Genomic DNA, 19,220 nt, shown 5'->3' with positions numbered 1-19,220 from the left:
GGGGGGGCATTTTAAGCTGCATGTGCGCGTCTTCAGCGCACATTTCTGGCACTCAAATAAATAAATAATCGGTGGCAGGCCGGACACCGACGGGGCAGACGATCAATTAAAGCATCACAGAAGGTGTTTTGTTTTTAAAATGCAATCCTGCAAAAAGTGCGTGTCATGTTTTGTCCACGCTGTGCAGAACACAAGCTGCTTGTGATTGGACCCGCGGAGCCATGGTCAGTGAGGGAGAAGCTGTGTTTGGCCACATCTGTCATGAAGAGTGGGGACCAGAACTGGTAAAGGCTTTTTTTTTTTTTTCTTTAATTTAAATCAGTCGATTTACTCCAAACTTGTGACAACACACTCCAATATATGCAAAGAACTGTACAGGTCAGAGTGTATGATGGTCTTATGTGGATTTAACAGAAAAAAGGGGCTGACTCTTGGAGGACAGATGCACAAGTTTCTGCTTCTCTTATGAAAGGAAAACCTGTTCAATGTGGCACAGTCGTCTGAGTACGGAGCAGAAGAACAGAACAGAGCAGATCGGGGTCCTGCAACCTGCGGCTCACGGGCCACGCGCGGCTCTTCGGTCCCCGCTGCTTCGGCTGCGAAATGAACACAAAGTGAATAATATCTACGTCCGCAACCACAGCTCCTTGTGAATGAAATACAGCGGCGTAGCGGTTAGACCCGTTGCCTCCCAGCAAGAAGGTCGCAGGATCGCATCCTGGGGCCTTTCTGGGTGGAGTTTGCATGTTTTCCCTCTGCTAACGTGGGTTTCCTCCCACAGACCAAAAACATGCATGTTAGGTTAATTGGTAACTCTAAAATTGTCCCTGTGATTGACTTGTCCCCCGCCTCTCGCACAGTGACTGCTGGAGATAGACACCAGCTCCCCGTGACCTGGAATGGAGAAGCGAGTAAAGAAAATGGATGGATGGCAATGACACAAGAAGCGAAGCGCGTCGATCAGCTTGAGCTACTTCGCAAGTTCAGCTTCCAGCCACACAACGCAACCTTTCGCTCAAATCCACCATATTTAAATACAATACTGAGGAGCAAATAGCGTTTCTGCACACATATGACAGACAGGTCATATAATAAAGCGTTGAAATAACACATTCTGCAAAAATAAAGGCTTGCCTTTGGTAAAAACTTAAAGGCGCTCGTTGCAAAGTGCAAGTTAAGGGAGTTTTCGCTAGTAGTTTTCCACATATACTGAACGCAATCCTGAAACGTGGGTCCGCGCTCAACGTAAACACAATACTTGACTGAATCCAAGTGCAAGAATGTGCTTTATTATTTGAAAATGGCACATTTATTTAAAGAAAGGACTCGCATAGTTCAGTGTTTCAATTTGGTCCTGTGTTTTCCAACTCTTTATTAGAGTTTGGTCTTGTGAAAGTAGGGCTAAATATCAATTTTTTTTGTAGTTCTTTATTCTCATAATGCAACAAACTGTATTTTTATTTATAGTATTCATATAACAGTGAGGTTGATTGTTTTTTATATTTCAAGCTTCAGGTACAGTTTGTGGCTCTGAACAGTGTTGAGAGGTGCAGAAAAGGTCGCAGAACCCTACATTAGAACAAGACAAAGCTATTTTCTTTGGCTCTCCTAAACAAAAACACGAATATTAATTCTTCACGAGACATAATGTAGAAATACATGCTAAATGTCTTCCCCTTTTCAACAGGGTATCCGTCAGCCGAGCCATCAGACCATTCGCAGAGCCAGGGCGCCCACCGGACTGGTTTTCTCAGAAGGTATCCTAAATTCCCCTGATCTCCGCAGCGGGATATTTATTTACGTTTTGCCGCTTCTTGTCTCGTCTTGTCTTGTCGTGTCATGTCACGAAGCCGATCTGTCGTTTCTCTCTGCGTCCTCGCAGCACTGCGCCTCCAAATACTCGGAGCTGCTGGAAACAACAGAGGCCCCAAAGTGAGTGCGCGCAAAACGACTCGGAACCACAAACATAGACTCTGAAACCGAATGGCGCGCGCACTTAACGGGCTTGTCACCTGCAGGCGGAAGCGCGGTGAGAGGGGTGAGGTGGTGGAGACGGTGGAGGACGTGATCGTGCGCCGACTGACCGCTGAGAGGATTGACGAGCTGAAGAAGCTGATCAAAGAAACTCAGGAAATGCACAGGTAGGTGACCACGTGGGCAAACAAAGCCTCTCAGCTCGACCACATCTGTAACGTTTCCTGTTGTTTGCAGGAAGCTGAAGCGAGAGACCGAACTGATCCAAGCGGGACACCTGGACGCCAGGCTGGACGAGCTGTGGGAAGACATTCTGCGGTGAGGAGCAAAACGTGTTAAAGCTAACCATGTCGTTGTTGGTGCCGTGTAAAAAGGTCTGACGTTGGGCCGTGTGTCTGTCAGGAAGCAGAAGCTGGAGCAGGAGGAAGCGGAGCTGAGACGAAAACACACAGACGCTGCTTATCAGGGTACTCTTTCTTCTGGATTTACTCTTAAACAAGTCAGGATGGTTTGTGTGAATTTCACTCGTTTTTACTTACAAAGTTACCACTGAGTACAATTTACCCCAAGGAAATGACCGGTTTAATTAGAAACCAGCATTCCTTGAATGGATACGTGTCGCCTGCCGTCTTGCACGCCCCGGCTTTAAGCAAAGATCTCGTGCGACCTGTTACTGCTCAGAGCGCGTGTTGGGGATGACTCTCAGCTACTGCCACGCCAAACTTGGGCTCAGCGTCTCTAGAAAGATCTGAATTATTGACGTTTTTAGCTGTGGCGACCACCTTGAATTATATAGCACTTTTCAGCAACAAGGCGATCCAAAGCGCTTTACGACAGAAAAAAAAAACAGAATCCAATACAGCAGGTACATCATAAAACACAAAAAAGTAAGACCAAACTCATCAATTATGTATAGTCTACACGAAATATAGGATAATCCAAATAAAATCAGGAAACCAGACGTATCTAAGCATGAGCTGAGACAGTCAAAATAGTAGCTAAAATAATCTAAATGAAATCATAATCAGATATAAAAATACAGAAGTAAAAACATCAATAATGTATAATCTAAATGAAATATATAGATGTGCACTCAGAGTTTCACTAAGACCCATCTGCTGGTTTGTGAGATATTTTGCTAACAGTCAGACAAACGAACACACTCACGATCACCTGCCTTTCATGGCAGCGGGCAGTAACAGTTGGAAATCGATTCCTCTCACTTCCAGATAAACTGATTTACTAGATTTGCTTGCATGACTGATGGCAGATTTTTGAATCTTTTTTTTTTTCGAAAGACCATTACTGTCACGGTTTGCACGTCTGATAAGAAAATCCCCGCTCTGCCGCTCCTCCCTCTTTCAGCCAGACAGGTGGCAAGGAACGCGCCCAAGCGGATGCCCAGCGTCGCCGCGCATTCGCCCTCGGCTTGTAGCTCGCCGAGCCAGGACTTCCCGCCGGGTGACCAGCTGGAGCGCCTGACTCTGGAGCTCCCGTCCCTGAAGCACGTAAGGACGTCGGGCAAATCACAAGTCTTCGCTCCCGTTCAGCCGGAGGAACTGCGTTTCCTGTGAACGCTGAGCGCCAAACGACTGCTGGAGAAGCTGAAACCGAGTTGTTAAAGCTAAAAGTAGCAAAACACTAACTAAAAGCTGAAAGTAGCTAAAGTTTAACTAAAAGCTCGTTAAAATTGTCAAAGGGCTACCTTAAAGTTGTAAAATGTTAGCTAAAAAGTAAATTAACAAAAGGCAAGCTAATAACATGAAAATGCTAGCTAAAAGCTAAACGTAGCACTTGGCTGGCTAGAAGCTAAAGCCTAGCTATAAGCTAAAAGTAGCATAAGAAGACAAAGGAATTGAACAAATCTTTATTTATTTTGTGGAGAAACTATTTGTAAATAATGATAAATGTTTTGAAAAGTATAAAAGTTGCAAAAAAAATAATAAAAATCAAGTCATAGCACCTAGCTAGCGCCTACTTTTGATATATGAAGTAAAACATGCAAAGGTTAGATTGCCAAGGCTGCTGAATCAGCCTCATTTCTAACCGTTTCTATAAATATGGAGAGTCAGAGGGTCTCTTTCTTTATTTCCAGGCTTCGGGAACAGCCAGGTTGATGGCGTTTTCTGAAAGCTCCGGCGCTTGCAGCGACGACGTCAGCCCAGGCGCAGGCCTGGAGGATCCAGCTCAAAAGAAGCCCCTGGGCCAAAAAGCGACACCCCCGCCGTCTCCGCTCCTGTCGGAGCTGCTGAAGAAAGGCAGCATCCTCGCCACGAACGCCCGACTGGTACGTGGGGGGGGGGGGGCCTACACCCGATATTGTTCGAGACCACGGAGATCCAGTTTCTGCCGTTGTTTGAAGTGTGGTGGTGATTTAAAATAAGTCCCTGCCGGTAAATTGGCTTCAGTGGACAAATATATTTTTGTGCGAAATGCTGTGTTTTGGTGTGTGTTACATGGGACCGACATCTCACTGGTAACTGTGCCTACGAGGCCATTTGGAGCATGGAGCCCTGCTTGAGTATAACTGCGCCTTAATGCTGCAGCGGTGCGGCTTTGTAGTTTAACCAAAGTAGTAATAAAACATTACAACTTCTTACATATATAAGGCGCTCCGGATTATAAGGAGCTCTGTCATTTTTTTGAGAAAACTGAAGGCTTTTAAATGCACCTTTTAGTCTGAAAAATATAACATTAATATTACTACTTACTAATCATTATAAAGAAGTCAGCCTTTTATTGGTACTGATTAAAAGCAAATCCAACTGTAGAAACTGAACACTATGTTCAGTGGTTAAACCAACTGGACTATAAATATAGTAATTTAATCACTGGCAACAGTTTATTGAAAATGAAATGATGAGACAGATGGGGCGTTGTCCGTTCCAAACTTCCCTAAGTCCTCGCAACAACCAAACAATGGCTGCGCACCGTTCGTCCCGGCCAATATCCTGAAAAATCCTCACATCTCCATAAAGCTGGCAGTGAGAACTGGTCTGAGTACAGCTGAACCGTCACAGTGGCTCAGGATGGGGAAACTGGCCCAAACGGAAACCACCGTAAAACAGTACAGAACAGAGGTAAAGGTGCCGTCCCTCGGATGTTCCAGAGATGAAGTTTTCGGCGTTTGTGTGTCTCTGCCTCCCAGATTGGGGACGTTGACGGGTCGACTGGTAGCCTGACGGGAGCACAGGACCTCCAGCTGACTCCTGCCTGTCAGCCTCAGTCTCAAGCAACAGGTACACACATCGGCTTTGATCATTATTAATGTCTGATAAATAGATTCAATGTTGATTTTTTTTGTATATTCATGTTCATTTTATCCTCCTAATATTATTTCTTTGTTAGTAGAAACTTTTTTAATGTTTCATGTAAGCCTTTTTTTTTTAAAAAATGTGTCTGAATGTTTGCTCGGCAGGGGCCCCGATGTTGTCCCGGCTGCTGGAGGCAGGCCCCGCCCAGTTTTCCGCTCCGTTAGGTTTCATGGTCGGCGCAGACTCTGCCTCGGGCGTTTCCGTCTCTGCTGCCACTCCTGTTCCTGTGGATTCTTCAGCCTCGGCAACTACAGGTTTGCTCACTCAAAGCTGAAGATGCCAAAAAAAAAATTTGTCTAAACATTCATCTAAAAATCAGCATTTAGGGCAAATATGTTATTACCACGCGCTTTGTGTCTGCGGTTTGTTTCAACCTCGTGCGACGTCGACATCGGGCCCATTTATGTCGCACCGTTCCTGATTCATTGTGCAGCCCTAATTTACTGTAAACACACAATAACAACAACAACAGTGCGATATGACGCGCAAAGGGAAGATCGGCGCTTTGGCGGCGTTAACGTTTCTGGTTGACAAATGTGCAGAGGTGGATGTGACGGCCCCCTCCGAGCAGCCCGAGTGCCATCCGGAGTCGACGGGAGAAAAGGTGATGGAGCTCAGCGAGGAGGACGTGACCGTGTCCTACATGGGGGACGAGTTGGACCTCAAGACAGTGGGAGACATCATCGCCATCATTGAAGACAAGGTGCCAGGATGTTTGCTCTGAATATTTTTTTGTCAGCTTGTGCACCAGTTCGTTGGTGGATTTAAGGAATGAATATCTGAGTTGTTAAATTGTACAGGACAGGATTTTTGAGTCGGATTGTTTTTGCCCCACAGGCAGACGAGGCTGCAGAGGCTCTGGATGCGGCCGCAGTTGAAGCTGCTCTGTCCCTCTGCGAGGAGAACGTCCACGCTCTGTCCGGATCCTGGGACGCGGGGCCGTTCCAGGCCCAGGACCCTCACCCCACGGCGGCCGCGGTGGTCACGTCGTCTTTTCGCCGCGGCCTGGAGGGGGTGGCGGATGCGTCGCTCTCTTCTCTGTACGGCAGCCAGGAGAACAGTCTCGCCGTGTTTCCCGTGGAGCTGAGGGTCCTTCCTCTCGCCTCCTCGGGCGGCTCCAAGACTCCGGAGTGCTGTCACGGAGCAGCGCCCCCGCAGGCCGGCGCGGCCAGACCGCCGGGGGAGGCGGGGGAGGCGGGGGACCCGAACAGACACGTTTCAGTGGACGGTAGCGGAGAACGTGAGAGGGAAAAAAAGCCACAGCAAAAACGAGAAAAAACCTACAGAGGTGTGCACACTTAAAGGGATAGTTCAGATCTTCTGAAGTGGGGGTTCTGTGGAAAAGGTTATAAACGACTCGGCTGAACTCTGCTGGATTGTTAAAGCTAAAAGAAGCAGAACACAGACTAAAAGCTAAAGTAGCAAAAGAGTAGCTAAAAGCTAGTGGGAAAAGGCTAGTTAAAAGTCCATCTAGAGGCTAAAAGGGCTAGCTAAACGTAACAGAGCAGCACCTAAAAGCTTAAAGTAGCAGAACAGTAGCTAAAGGATAAAAGTAGTGACAGACTAGCTAAAAGCAGCACAAAAATTTCAAGGAACTGAAGAGATTTTAATGTGTTTGTGTGGGGAAAATATTCAAAAATAAAGTTCTGAGAAGTATGAAAAATGACAAGAACCATAAGTACAAACACCCATCTCCTGAAGGAGCTAAATGTTTTTGCTGTGTGAATGGCTAAAATAGCAGAAGTTGTTAGATTGCAAAAAAAAAAAGTTGATAAAAAAACGCTGAGTCAGCGTTCCCCGCTGTAGACGGCTCTTTGAACAGCCTCAGTTGGTTTTACAATACTGTCAGTTTGACACGAAACGCTCATTTCTGCAGAAATATGGATTTTTGCTGCACAGGAAGTGCAACAGCTTGCTGCTGCTGCTTGCATTTATGAGAGAAATCTTTGTAAATAAGAATTTAATGGCAAGGTTTATTAAAAAAAAAAAAAAATTTACATAAACTGCGATGAAATTTTTGAGTTTGGAGGAAGGCGGCAGTAATCCACTTTAGTCTTGGCCCCATTCGGACTAGCCGTTAGCTCGTTAGTCAGGTCAGAATTAAACTCTTTCTCCAAACTGAGGTCGTTCAGAGAGCGGCCGACAACAGGTAAGATTTTGGTTGTTCATATTCTTCCCACAGAACTCCACTTTTAGAGATTTAAAATGTTGCTTTAAGCATAAGTGATTGTATTCAAAGCTTAATAATGTGTCGTTTCCTGTTTTTTTCTTGGCAGACTCAGTATTAGAAGATAACCCACAGACAGACTGGAAACCAGAGGTAAAAATCAAACACAATGTTTGTTATTATTGTACTGAGGTGCAGAGGGGAAAGCTCCATGGCGTGAATCTCCATCTCTCTGTCCCAGGAGACAAAGGTGGAGGAAGGAGTTGGGGCTGGGGAAGGAGAGGACTCCTCTGAGGCCAAAGCAGACAGCGAGGTCATCGAGGAGGAAGAGGGCGACGGGGTGGAGGAGTTCTTCTCCGAGCCGGATGGTGAAATGGAGCTGGAACCCGCGGCCAGCGAGAGCGAGGACGGCTACAGCCTTCACACGGCGTCCTCGTCGCTGCAGCTCCACACGACCGCCGACTCCATCCCCAGCAGCCCCACCTCGTCGCAGTTGTGAGTGGCACAAATTCAAAACACGGTGCGCGCAGGGGAAACCCCTTCGTTTGTGAGGCGCTGGTGACAGCCGCCTCAGAGACGGCGCCCTCGTTTTCTGCTCCCTTAAGACGTTTGCATTTCTTCCACCTCCTTCTTCTTCTTCTTCTCTGCCATCATGTTGCAGCTCGATGTGCAGCGAGGACCTGGAGGCCCTGCAGGCTCACAAGATCTGGAAGAAAGCCATAATGCTTGTGTGGCGTGCAGCAGCCAATCACAGGTCAGAATGTTCAGCCGCTGCTCAGCCTCTCACAGCCAATATTTGTTCCACTGAATTCTTTGTTTTGCTACTGAAACAGATTTCCTGTGAATGTTTTGTAGGTACGCAAACGTTTTTCTTCAGCCAGTAACGGATGAAATCGCTCCTGGATACCATAGCATCGTACACAGGTAAGATCAAGATTTATTAAAAAAAAACAACCTTGAAAGTAAAAAGAAAAGCACACTGAACACCCTCTTCTTCCGCCCGTCTCCTCCACAGGCCCATGGACCTGGCCACCATCAAGAAGAACATCGAGACGGGCCTGATCCGGACCACAGCCGAGTTCCAGAGGGACATCATGCTGATGTTCCAGAACGCCGTCATGTACAACAGCCTGGATCACGACGTGTACCACATGGCCCTGGAGATGCAGCGCGACGTCCTGGAGCAGATCCAGCAGTTCCTGGCCACGCAGCTCATCATGGAGACGTCCGAGTCGGGCATCAGCGCCAAGAGCCTGAGGGGCCGCGAGAGCACGCGCAGGCAGGACTCCACGGACAAGGTGCCTCGCTAGAAATTCCGATCGAAGCGTTTCAGACAGCCTCTGGTTTTATTCGCCACGCTGTTAAAAAAAAACAAAAAAAACTAGAGGTTGCAATTAAAGGAAGCTCGTCCATACCAGCACAATATTAAAATGGAAGAAAATCGACTATAAATATTTTATCAGCCTTTCCAAAAATATTTATAAGCACAGGAGGTGATGGTATAATTTCATGCAGCTGCTATAAAACTGGCTGCAACTTAGCGTGGCGAGCCAAACCGGCTGCTGAATCCTTAAAAAATGAACTGGTCTGAACTCGGTTCAGCGGTCGAGCAACAAAAAAAGAAAATGGCAGACATGCTATAATAGATTAGACAAGAATAATTTCAAGCAGTGGCTTGTTATTGGAGTTTGTTACCGGTGTCTTTCTTTCCCGCAGGACTCCGTGTCCATGTCTTCACCCGCCTTCCTCCTTTCTCTTTTTGTAAGTAATCGATTAGGGTTTTTTTTTTACCCTTGAATTGCTTTTCCTTTCATTCACATAGAGGCAGATAATAAAAACTTCAGTTTCCTAAACTAAAAAAAGCTGATTTTACTTTAGCATCAAAGCACGATTTAAAGGAGCGCTGGCGCAGCTTTTAAACCAAACTTGTCTGACGTTGCAGGATGGCGGCACCAGAGGGCGCCGCAGTGCCATAGAAGCCGACCTCAAGATGAAGAAATGACGATTCGGCATTCTGTCCGACGGCGTCTCTGAGACGAAGACTGTTGCACGCGCTCTCAGCCCGAACTCTGGCACCCGCGACCTCTCCGGAACCGAGCGGACGGAAGACCGTGACGCGGAAGGGCTCGTCTCTTCTGAGGCGCGGATCACATTCCTGTATATTTCCAGATTTCTGCGGGGCGCTCGGACCCTCTCCTCGACGTAACGGCGGCTCACCTTAACCTGCTCTGCATTCATCCGGTCATGTACAGAACCAGCAGTTAAAACTGGACTCTCACTCACTCGCTCGCTCGGACTGAATTAACGCTCCGGTCCCGCGTACGAGGAGAAAAGTTACTCCTTACAGCAGGGGTGTCCAATCCTGGTCCTGGAGGGGCCACCATCCTGCATGTTTTACTTGTTTCTCTGCTCCAACACACCTGGTTTGAATCAATGGGTGATTAACAGGCTTCTGCAGAACATGAAGAGGTGATTTAACCACTGAATCAGGTGTGTTGGAGTAAAGAAAGAAGTAAAACATGCAGGACGGTGGCCCTCGAGGACCAGGCTTGGACACCCCTGCTCTAGCCCCACGTGTTTGTTTTCTATTCTGTGAAACCGAAGGTGACAGAACGGTCTGCACCCAGAAGTGATTGCAGGGGCCCACGTTCACCTCAGACAGACATTTCCATGGCTGGTGTTTAAAGTTTTTTAGCTAATTTTTAAAATGGCAGTTTTTTTGTTTTGTTTTTGTTATTGTTTTGTGTGCGTTGTGAACCGATTTCGTCTTGGTGGCACTTTGTGTACAACAGTACCTATAAGGATATTTGTTTGGAGTTTTCAGTGGTTTTGAAAAAATGTGACTTTCTTTTTGTTTTTTTAATTTTGTGGACACAATGAAGTGGTCTTCAGTGCGTAGTATTAAACACATACGTCTCGTGAGGTTAAAGCTGTTACGAGTCAGACTGCACTACAAGTGAGGGGGAAAAAAAGTTTAACCGCCATTTCCTTAATGTTTACACCTCTGTCGTCACTCTGATGTAGGTCTAATGACAATAAAAAGGTTTTTAATTTCGTTTTTTTTAACCTGGTCTCATTAATATTAAATCATATCCGACACATTTCAAGTTTGCCTGCTTTTTATTTATTTTTTGATAATATAATGTACTGTGTCCTCACCAGTTTCTCTTTGATGTGCAATTAAATCATGTTCTTGAGATTTTTTTCTTTCTTTTTTTTCTAGTCCAGCCAGACAATTTCTATGTTGTCAGATTGAAAAAAATTTAGTAAGCTCTGTTGGATAAATAAGGTTGATATGACTGTCTTATTGTCGTTGCAGGTTTTACAGGTTTTCTGCATTTTCTGGCACTTTTTTTTTAATTTAGGAAAATGTAATTCTGTATAAGGTTCACTGGAAAGAAAAACTTCCATCCAAACAGAATGTCTGAGGACTCAAAAAATTAGGGTTTTGTTCAACAAATAGCACCTAAAGTCAACACAAACAGCAACAATTTAGATCGTGATGACTCAGCGTGTTCACTTCAACCTGCTGTCTGAAAACGTTAATTAGCATTGGTTTGAAACTTTCAGTTTATCGCCGCAAAACTCAGAAAGTCCTCATCTCAGTCTGAAATTAACGAGATCTTAAGCGACTCTCGTCCCCGCGTTTTAAGGTTTCCCGTCCAAACAAACAAAATAATAAAAAATCACGAGCAAACTTTTTTCTTTAACCGCGACAGGTCCGGTTTAAATCACATCTTTATTTGTCAGTTTTGGTTTTTTTTTGGCTGAAAGCTTATTGGAAATTCTGCAGCTGATTGTTTCCAAAACCCCCCAACAGGTGTGTTTTCATCACAGTAAAGAATTTACATTTGAGGAACTCAGTGTGAACCTGAATAGTGTCAGTAGTCGTGATGGTGTAATTGTCAGTAAGCAAATAAATAAATAAAAGGAGCAACTAACCAAAAAAAAAAACCAAACAAAAAAAAAAAAAACACTCTCACTAGGATGCATGCAACGGGAACAATATTAATAATTCAAACACAGGAGGAACTTAAAAGTGCTTAAGATGAACCTGAATTTCCCCCCCAAACGTATGATAACAGCTAAGGCAGTTTGGTGGATGTAGTGCACAGGAAGTATTACTGTCAGTAAAGAGGATGCATGATTTGGGATTAGAAATAAAAGTAAAAAAAAAAATAACAATGTCAGCATCCTAATCAGAAGGACCCGATTTGGGTTCCGGCTATGGGGGAAAAAACAAAAACAACAGGTTTAAGGTCCGTCCATTTTAAATTTCAGAATAAAATCTCCTTAAAAAGAAAAAATCTGTACAAAGTAAGGGCGCAGGATTAAATTTGAGCGGAAAACCCAATATATAAAAACAATATTAAGGGTTTGGGAAACAAAAATATGTTACTCGTGGCTCTGTAGCCTTTTACACCCTGACTATAACCTTGTTAACAATCGACTGATCATAGGAGAGAATGGGGAAGTCCATTTGAATAAACTTTAAACAGGATTTACTGAAAATGCATCCTCAGAAGCGAGATGATGCAACAGCGGGCAGAAAACATTGTGGCAACGCGGGGCGCCCAGTTACCAGATATGTCTTGAGTTTTGAGGCGGTAATCTCACTGGGCTGCATCGGCTGGCGACTGGTTGGCAAAATGGCATTCGACGGGGGACTCTCTCTCCAAAATGTCTCAAAGCGTTTGCGGGGTTACTTCACCGCCTTGCAGCTTGAATACTGAACGTGTTGAAAAGGAACTGGTGCTGCAAGTTTTCGCTCAAAACAGAGTCGTCGATGGTGTCTCGAACCCATCTCAGTTTTGTTGCAGGGCACAGAACGGTGGCCAGGTCGGAAACACACACTAACAATCAACATAAAGCATTAAAAACTGGTCTGAATTTGACGGTTTCTATTTTAAAAGTAGAAGAACTTGAACGAAGAAGGGGGGCGGCTGACATGGTGGGTTCAAAGAGGGCAGCAAAATGATTTGCAAGCCGTGCATATGAAAATAAGAACGGATTGTCAAACTGTGGCTGCATTGCTCTCCGGTCACAAATACTGGGAATTCGGGCAGCCTGCAACTAAAAAAATAAAATTGCCCGTTTTCTCGCAATTTCCTCCTAACAATCACAGCGCAGTGAGACACCGCCTTCGCTTAATATTATACGTCGAATAAATGTGTAAAAGGTAATCTCACCACAGATGTGCTCTGATTTGTTCAAACACTTTTTTTTTTTTAGGTCATTGTACTTGTTTTCTACAAAAACAAAAACAAAAACAAAAGATGAGCCAAGATGCTCAACTCACAGCTTCACTCCATTAACTACCAAATAAATACACCTAAAATTTCAGCAAAGACACAAAAAAACAAAAAAGAAAACAAACGTTCAAAAGCAAAACACTAGTAAACTACAACTAAACACGTATGTGTGAAACATACAACCACCTTTGTGACCCCAAAGGGATGATGATATGATATGCCATTTCTATAAGAAAGTTTTGGAGGCTAGGAGACATCCTTCACGCTGCCACAGTGAGTTTTACACGTCCCGCCGCCAACGCCACAGCCAGCGCCGGCAGCTAACTCCGTTTACTACCATCGAAGAGAAGGCACATCGTTTCCTGCGGTATAATTTCCCCACTGACTGCACCGTAACACCCCCCCCCCCCCCCAAAAAATGTTTTTGGAAAAAAAAAAAAAAAAAAGGGGGCCAGATTGGGTAAATTACACATGTCGCAACAGAAACCCTTCCTCCTCCCGACCGGTCCTCATTTGACTCTTTGACGCCCCACCAATCGGTGCAGCTTGTCACAGTTGTCCAGCCTCATGGACTCTGCCTTCTGCTTCAACCGTTCGTCGCGGTAGAGCTGGCCCAGGTTCGCCAAGTCCGACTCTGGGGAGAAAATAAGAGCGTGCGTCTTTGTTCTTTTATGAAGCATCGGTCGGCCGCCTATTAGCTCAGAGCATCTTAGAAGAGGATTACCGGTAGGTGGTTCTAAAAATTATTTTAGTTTTTGCACAAAAAAAAAAAAAAAGGAAGAACGGTTTTGGTGCACAACCAGTAAAAAGGGCTCTTAATTTGGCTGCAATAACTTTCTGTGAAATGGATGGTGTAATACAGAACATGCTGACTATCTGCTGCAGAAGTAACGCAGCGCAGAAAATATAACATAGTGGTTCAAGGAATCAGTATTTACTACACTGTTGGTCATTTGTATGCTGAAGTACATCAAATACTACAAAAGTAGACGGTTATTTTGAATATTATCCAACCACAAATGGGCACATAAAGAGAGAGGGAAAAGAAAACTTCACCGTTTCATTTTACATCCTCTGTTAAAAACTTTAAATTCTGATTTGTTTAGTTGTTATTATTTATTAGTCTGTTATTAGTTTGTGTTTAATTAGTAATTAAACATCAGTTTAGGTATTTGGCCACACTTGACCATCACTTCCACAGGAACTGTGTGGACCTGGAATCAGGGGGAACCAAATACAATGGACGTCTGACATCTTATTTTTGGAACCTCCTCAACACCAGGATAACAACTAAAAAGACTAAAAAGGTTTAGGTTTTTAGATATTGGTACGATCATCATTTTCGTGATGACTTCTTTATTCACTTTGAGACGATTCGACTTGAGACAGAGTACGTTTCTGAATTCTAATAAAGTACTCAAATATGATTCATAGTTTTAAAAAAAGGGAAAACAAATGGTATATAATCAAATGTGTCTAAGTAAACAAACCCCACAAAAATAGAAGATATATTAACAGTTTTCTCCTTTTCTGTTCATTAAAAAAAAGAAAGAAAGAAAAATCAACGTCCAACCGAACCAAATAAAGCTGTTCGCTTACTTTGCTGCTTCTCCTTCCAGCAGCTGCTCTGAAGGTGCTCGATGTAGTCGCTCTCGATGGTTTTCTCCAAATCCTCCAGAGCGGCTCCCCGGTACTCCTTCTCAAAGCTTTTGTCCACGTAGTACGGCACCCCCATGTGCTGCGTTTCCCTGGACACCACCAACCCCATGGCCCTGACACCAAAAACAAACAAAAAAAAAACAGCACAAAATCCGAATGGGTCAGAGGCGACAGCATGGCGGAACCTGAGGATTTTTGGTTCGACTTACGGCTTGTAGAAGAGACTGTAGGGCGGGTTGGTGGCCATCATCTGAGTAAACACTGATATGAGGATCAACACCAGCACAGGGAGCAGCTGCAGCAAAGCTGTGAAGGTGTTCTGTGGGAAGAAAAGAACAGCAAAGATTACAAAACACATGATAATACATGGAGGCTGACAACAGTGCACACAGCCATGTCTTGAAATTAGCTTTTAAATAAATAAATAAATAATGTTCTCCCCCTAATTCCTGTTGCAGTTCCCTAGCGCTTGTTGTGCTGCTGCGTGTTCAGAAAAACGGTGAGGTTGTTTATCAGGGAATCGTCCTTATGTTCAGCGAGTCACCGACCTGACTCTGGTTGTCCTCCGCCACCTCCTCGCGCCTCTCGTAAGCACGCCGACGGCGAGGCTGATAGAACTGAGAGTAGGAGGCGCCCTGGTTGGTGTACACGTGAACGTTTCCTGTGGAGAGTCAAACGGTGAAAGCTCTTCGTAAATTTAAAAACAACGAGAACGATAATGATCCATGCCGACAGATGACGTATCCGTTTCTCTGTGCGAGGAGTTCAAAAACGGCCGCGAAACAAGCGATCCGCTCCAACTCACCCGTGGGAAACCTGCCTCCGAAGAAAATGTTGAAGAGTTCCTCGGGGGAAATGTCCGCCTCGAAGTCTCTGTAGAAGCTCCGGTAGTGTCCGGGGTGACTGTGGCCGGCGTGCTGGGGTGTGGCTGAAGCTGAACACTGATCGCCGTACTGATCGTACTGCTGCCTCTTCTCTGGGTTGCTGAGCACCGCGTACGCGTTGCCTATTGCTGTTGGGAGGAGTGGGACAACATTTGATGAGGAGACGTGAGGAGTTAGAAACTGAGACCCTTTGATAGCTTAATGGAGAACTTTCTTAATTAATGTTAACATTCTGCCCGTTTAAAGTTTGCCGTGTTAAGTCCTACAAGTTCCTCATTTCAATGCGTCCATGACTGCACAGAGAAGCGATTCATTCAAACTGTGTAAAACTTCTCGACTCCCATTAGGAGCAAAGAAATCTACACTTCATTGGAAAGTTTGCATCGTTTCCGCAATCAGATTTGAACTCACGCCAATGTGTGTTCTGTCAGAAACAGAGGAACTGTGGGATTTTCGGTGACTACACTCATGATTTGATGGAACTGGGAAAAAAATAACTTGCTTGTTGTGATCAGCTGAATAGCCTACATGCCACAAGCAGTGGTGACGTACTTCCGCTTGAGGTCAAGACACGTCGATCGCTTCCGGCGGCTACCTGCTGCATATTGTTTTTTTTAGCGGCCGCTGCTAGAGCTCGACCATGAAAACGTCACAAAAGTTAAAACATCTGCGAGCTGCTGGTGCAACAACAGAGTTCCGTTGTGTCAATTAACTAGCAGCTACAACAGAGTGATTAGTTTTTTTTCCTCCATTTTCCTGCTGAGGAGTTGTTAAGGTGACAATGGATCGTAGCTATCCGCAGGGAAAACTGAGCCATAAAGGCTCACGCTCACGTCTGTAGCCGGCATTTCAAACCTGGTGATATTCTGGAGCCAGCGTCAGAAACGGAAAGACGGCGGTTAAAAAAAAAAAAAAAAAAAGAGAGCTGTGCCCGCTTTGTTCGAGTGGAACGATTGATTACTCCCTTCCACTTCTAAGACCGGGTGGGGTTTGGGAGAGAAGGCAAAGACCACCGCCGCCGGAGGACAGCGGGGAAGGGAGGACAATACACCAGCCAGTGTAACCGCGGACGTCCTTAAAGAACACGATCATGGCTTGGCTCCGGACCCTGCAGTTGTGGATTTGGTGCCGGAGGGGAAATAATACTCGCCGGGAGGAAATCCACCGGCTACGGGAACAGGTTATAAGCCTTACGCTGAGGCAGATCCTTCACAAGGTAAGTAAGTCTGTGTATTGATGTATTTGTTTGTGTTACACAGCATATAAAATGATTTTGGGCATAGTGACCTAGCAAAGGACGCCATTGCTAACCTACTGTTTCCTGCGCAACCGAAGTGATCAACGTGTCCAAACAATGCAGAAGTGATACATAAAAGCTTTTGGTATTAAAATGGCATTACTGTGTATATTCATTACGCCTCCTCTCTCCTTCACTGGTACCTTTGAATGCGTCTGTGGCTCCCGGGGCAAAGTTCTTGTCCGGGTGAAACTTCAGAGCCAGCTTCCTGTACGCCTTCTTCAAGTCTTCATCGCCAGCATTTTTGGTAACGCCAAGGATTTCATAAAAGTCCTTGCAATTCTTTATCCTGCGATGGCAAAGAACGCTGGATGTTATGACACAAACCTGACAAAAGCCACCTCTGCAGATCATGATAGTTGATTATATAAGCATTCAGAGTGGACAAATGTAAGCGTTTCTGCTGACAGGGGGCTGCATTTGTGAGCAGGACATCACTTGTGGAGCTTTTCTTTGCTCCCCTTGATTTGGAGTGGGGCTTGCGATTGGTGTGGTGTGGTAAATCAAGGACTACAGTGTCAAAGGTGGATCACACCACCCGGACGCACTGTCAGGGCACAGGTCAGTAACAGGAGAGAGTAGCGACGGCGCACCTGAGAACGCTCTGGCGTTGCTCTTCGGTGTAGGTCTTCTTCTCGTCGCTCGCGTCGCTGCTCGTTTCCTGCTGTCCGACGTCCTCGTCTCTCCAGCCGGACGGCGGAGGGACGTGGTTCGCTTCTGAGGGCGCGCCGCCTCCATTCTTCTGTATGGCGTCTATCAATACTACAAGAAAAAAAAGCAACAAAAACGTCAAAATTAGAAAACCTTTTAGTTGCCGTTGCACACACAGATGGTAAATATATCTACCGCTCTTCCTTCCTGATTAATATTTTGATATTTGTGGTGGAGAATGCCATCACTCCTCCATAAAAACTCCCACCTTTGCTTCTCCGTTGAAGTTCACAGCCATAATGTTTGATTGCAACCACATTTACACTCAGATCTCTTCATGGCATCCATTAGCTTCCCTTCTTTATTGATTTATTTCACTTCATTCTGTCACCCATCTGTCTCATATCAGCCTTGGTATAATGAATGTGCACTGGCTGTGTCGTGGGCCTTGGGTTAGTGTTTTATGCATGTTCTGTCCACAGGCAATAAGTGCTAAAAGCTAATTAATTGACTGAAAACGGGCAGATCTGACCACAGGACTGCCTTTCGGGCATTGCGAGGAAAGGGGGGAGGGGGAGGGAACCCCAACCAGATCTAAATTTCGACACAGAGCCCCATCTAAATCTGAAAATACATTTCCAGGTCGGTGGAAGTTACTTATTCAGCAAGTCGGGCTGCCATTGCCGAATGTGCGTCAGCTAATTTTACCTCTGGCCCGGGTGCTGGGGTAAATACTCTGCGCCTCGTAGAGCAGCTGCAGCGCCCGAGCTTTTCGGCCCGACCGTAAGCACAGCTTCGCCTTCTCCACGAGCCGGTCCGCTTCCTCTTTGTCCATTTCGCTGCCTGCGGGATGTTCGGCGGTTCCAGTCGCTGCCTACTCGGGGGGGTTCTCTCTGCGCAGTGCGAGTCAATAACCATGTGGAGCGGCGGGGAGGAGGGGGGAGGAAGAAGACGAGCCGCCTCGGCTATCTAACGTTAGCCGATTAGCTTCGGTTACAGACAGCTGCGTAACGTTAGCTCGGCGCGAGCCCGCAGTCACTCAACGCGCCTCGCGCTAACCGGTCAGTGGCCGTTAGTGGTCGGTGTCAGGCTGAAAACAGGCCTGCAGTTAAGTCATTTATTTTATTTTTTTAAAGTCCCAAAAGTGACCATTGTTTTGGGGGGTTAGGCGACGTTTAAAAGGACATCCTTTTAAATTAGTGGGCGCCCCCACCTCTTGTGACGGGCTCAAGGTGGAGGCGAAACCACGGCGATGTCATTTCCGGTATAGTGAGCGAAAATGTTTTACATCAAACTGAAATAAAATTTGATTCGGTGGTGTGTTTGTAAGTAAGCCAGGCGTTTGGGGTTTAAGGCATCATATTTCTTGTTTATTGCGCAGTTTCATAAAAATACAAGGTTGCTGTCAACTCCTCAGTCAGGAAATTAGAAATTAGGTGTCCCAAAAGTCGCTAAATGACGTCATCACCCAATTTGCTTAATTGGCCGGAAATGTATAATCTCCTGCGTGTGACAAAAAGGACTACAAATAAAAAAAAGAGCCCAAGGCTAAATCTGGTGCAATGCATCCAATGTGTTTAGATTTAAGTCATAATTGCACACTGCCCTGATTAAATTAAACTTTTTTTATTTTAAGTGTATGTGGCAATGTAGCTTGTTGATGAGTGCTGCAGTGTTGTAACCCTGAGCTTGCAGCAGGAAGGGCAACCAAGGTAAAAACAATTGCCAAATCGTTTGGGAGAGTTTGCTCGCTGTGGCAACCTCTGACGAATGGAACAGCTGAAAGAACTTACTTTATGTGGTGCTGTAATGTTGCCGGGATGGGTGCGAAACGTAAACAAAAGAAGCAGAAGAGGACCCCCTTGGGTTGTAGGGTAGATCAGAGGTGGGGCTAAAATATCCCCCAAAATGCGTGTAGACCGAGCGTTTCAACCCATTTTCACAAAATCCCTCCTAAAATGCTGTTTTTGCATGGAGGCAAGGCTGAAGTGATAAAAACCATTTGAATATTTAAAAAAAAAC

The 19,220-nt window shown here is 45.4% G+C and overlaps 2 protein-coding genes across 3 annotated transcripts in view; one reads left to right on the top strand and one right to left on the bottom strand.

The window, feature by feature from the left end:
• The window catches only part of LOC108236874 (bromodomain containing 8), an 11,998-nt gene extending 561 nt beyond the window's left edge, over positions 1–11,437 (top strand). Inside the window, exons 2-20 of the mRNA XM_017417916.3 lie at positions 188–284; positions 1,688–1,757; positions 1,883–1,932; positions 2,019–2,141; positions 2,212–2,292; positions 2,377–2,441; positions 3,340–3,482; positions 4,070–4,261; positions 5,123–5,213; positions 5,393–5,542; positions 5,831–5,991; positions 6,126–6,576; positions 7,565–7,608; positions 7,697–7,950; positions 8,117–8,209; positions 8,311–8,379; positions 8,471–8,753; positions 9,172–9,216; positions 9,398–11,437. Of these exons, the coding sequence (XP_017273405.1) occupies positions 188–284; positions 1,688–1,757; positions 1,883–1,932; positions 2,019–2,141; positions 2,212–2,292; positions 2,377–2,441; positions 3,340–3,482; positions 4,070–4,261; positions 5,123–5,213; positions 5,393–5,542; positions 5,831–5,991; positions 6,126–6,576; positions 7,565–7,608; positions 7,697–7,950; positions 8,117–8,209; positions 8,311–8,379; positions 8,471–8,753; positions 9,172–9,216; positions 9,398–9,457 (2,522 nt within the window). The 3' untranslated portion in view covers positions 9,458–11,437. The remainder of the gene's footprint in view (positions 1–187; positions 285–1,687; positions 1,758–1,882; positions 1,933–2,018; positions 2,142–2,211; positions 2,293–2,376; positions 2,442–3,339; positions 3,483–4,069; positions 4,262–5,122; positions 5,214–5,392; positions 5,543–5,830; positions 5,992–6,125; positions 6,577–7,564; positions 7,609–7,696; positions 7,951–8,116; positions 8,210–8,310; positions 8,380–8,470; positions 8,754–9,171; positions 9,217–9,397) is intronic.
• Positions 8,373–18,428, bottom strand: dnajc18 (DnaJ (Hsp40) homolog, subfamily C, member 18). Of its 2 annotated transcripts, none has more exons than XM_025006315.2 (8): positions 17,907–18,428; positions 17,141–17,309; positions 16,691–16,836; positions 15,172–15,378; positions 14,915–15,027; positions 14,576–14,685; positions 14,307–14,479; positions 8,373–8,813 (listed from the first exon to the last, which is right to left on the bottom strand). In XM_025006315.2, exons 1-8 carry the CDS (start codon positions 18,031–18,033, stop codon positions 8,785–8,787), a joined length of 1,074 nt encoding a protein of 357 aa, XP_024862083.1. In that variant the 5' UTR covers positions 18,034–18,428; the 3' UTR covers positions 8,373–8,784. The 2 variants fall into 2 exon arrangements, with proteins under 2 accessions (XP_024862083.1, XP_017273724.1); XM_017418235.3 differs by lacking the exon at positions 8,373–8,813 and adding an exon at positions 9,398–13,341 and having other exon boundaries at positions 17,907–18,427.
• Positions 18,429–19,220: the final 792 nt, after the last annotated feature.

Source organism: Kryptolebias marmoratus, linkage group LG13, assembly GCF_001649575.2.
Source record: "Kryptolebias marmoratus isolate JLee-2015 linkage group LG13, ASM164957v2, whole genome shotgun sequence".
Lineage (NCBI taxonomy): Eukaryota > Metazoa > Chordata > Actinopteri > Cyprinodontiformes > Rivulidae > Kryptolebias > Kryptolebias marmoratus.
This window is presented reverse-complemented; position numbering and strand designations above follow the sequence as displayed.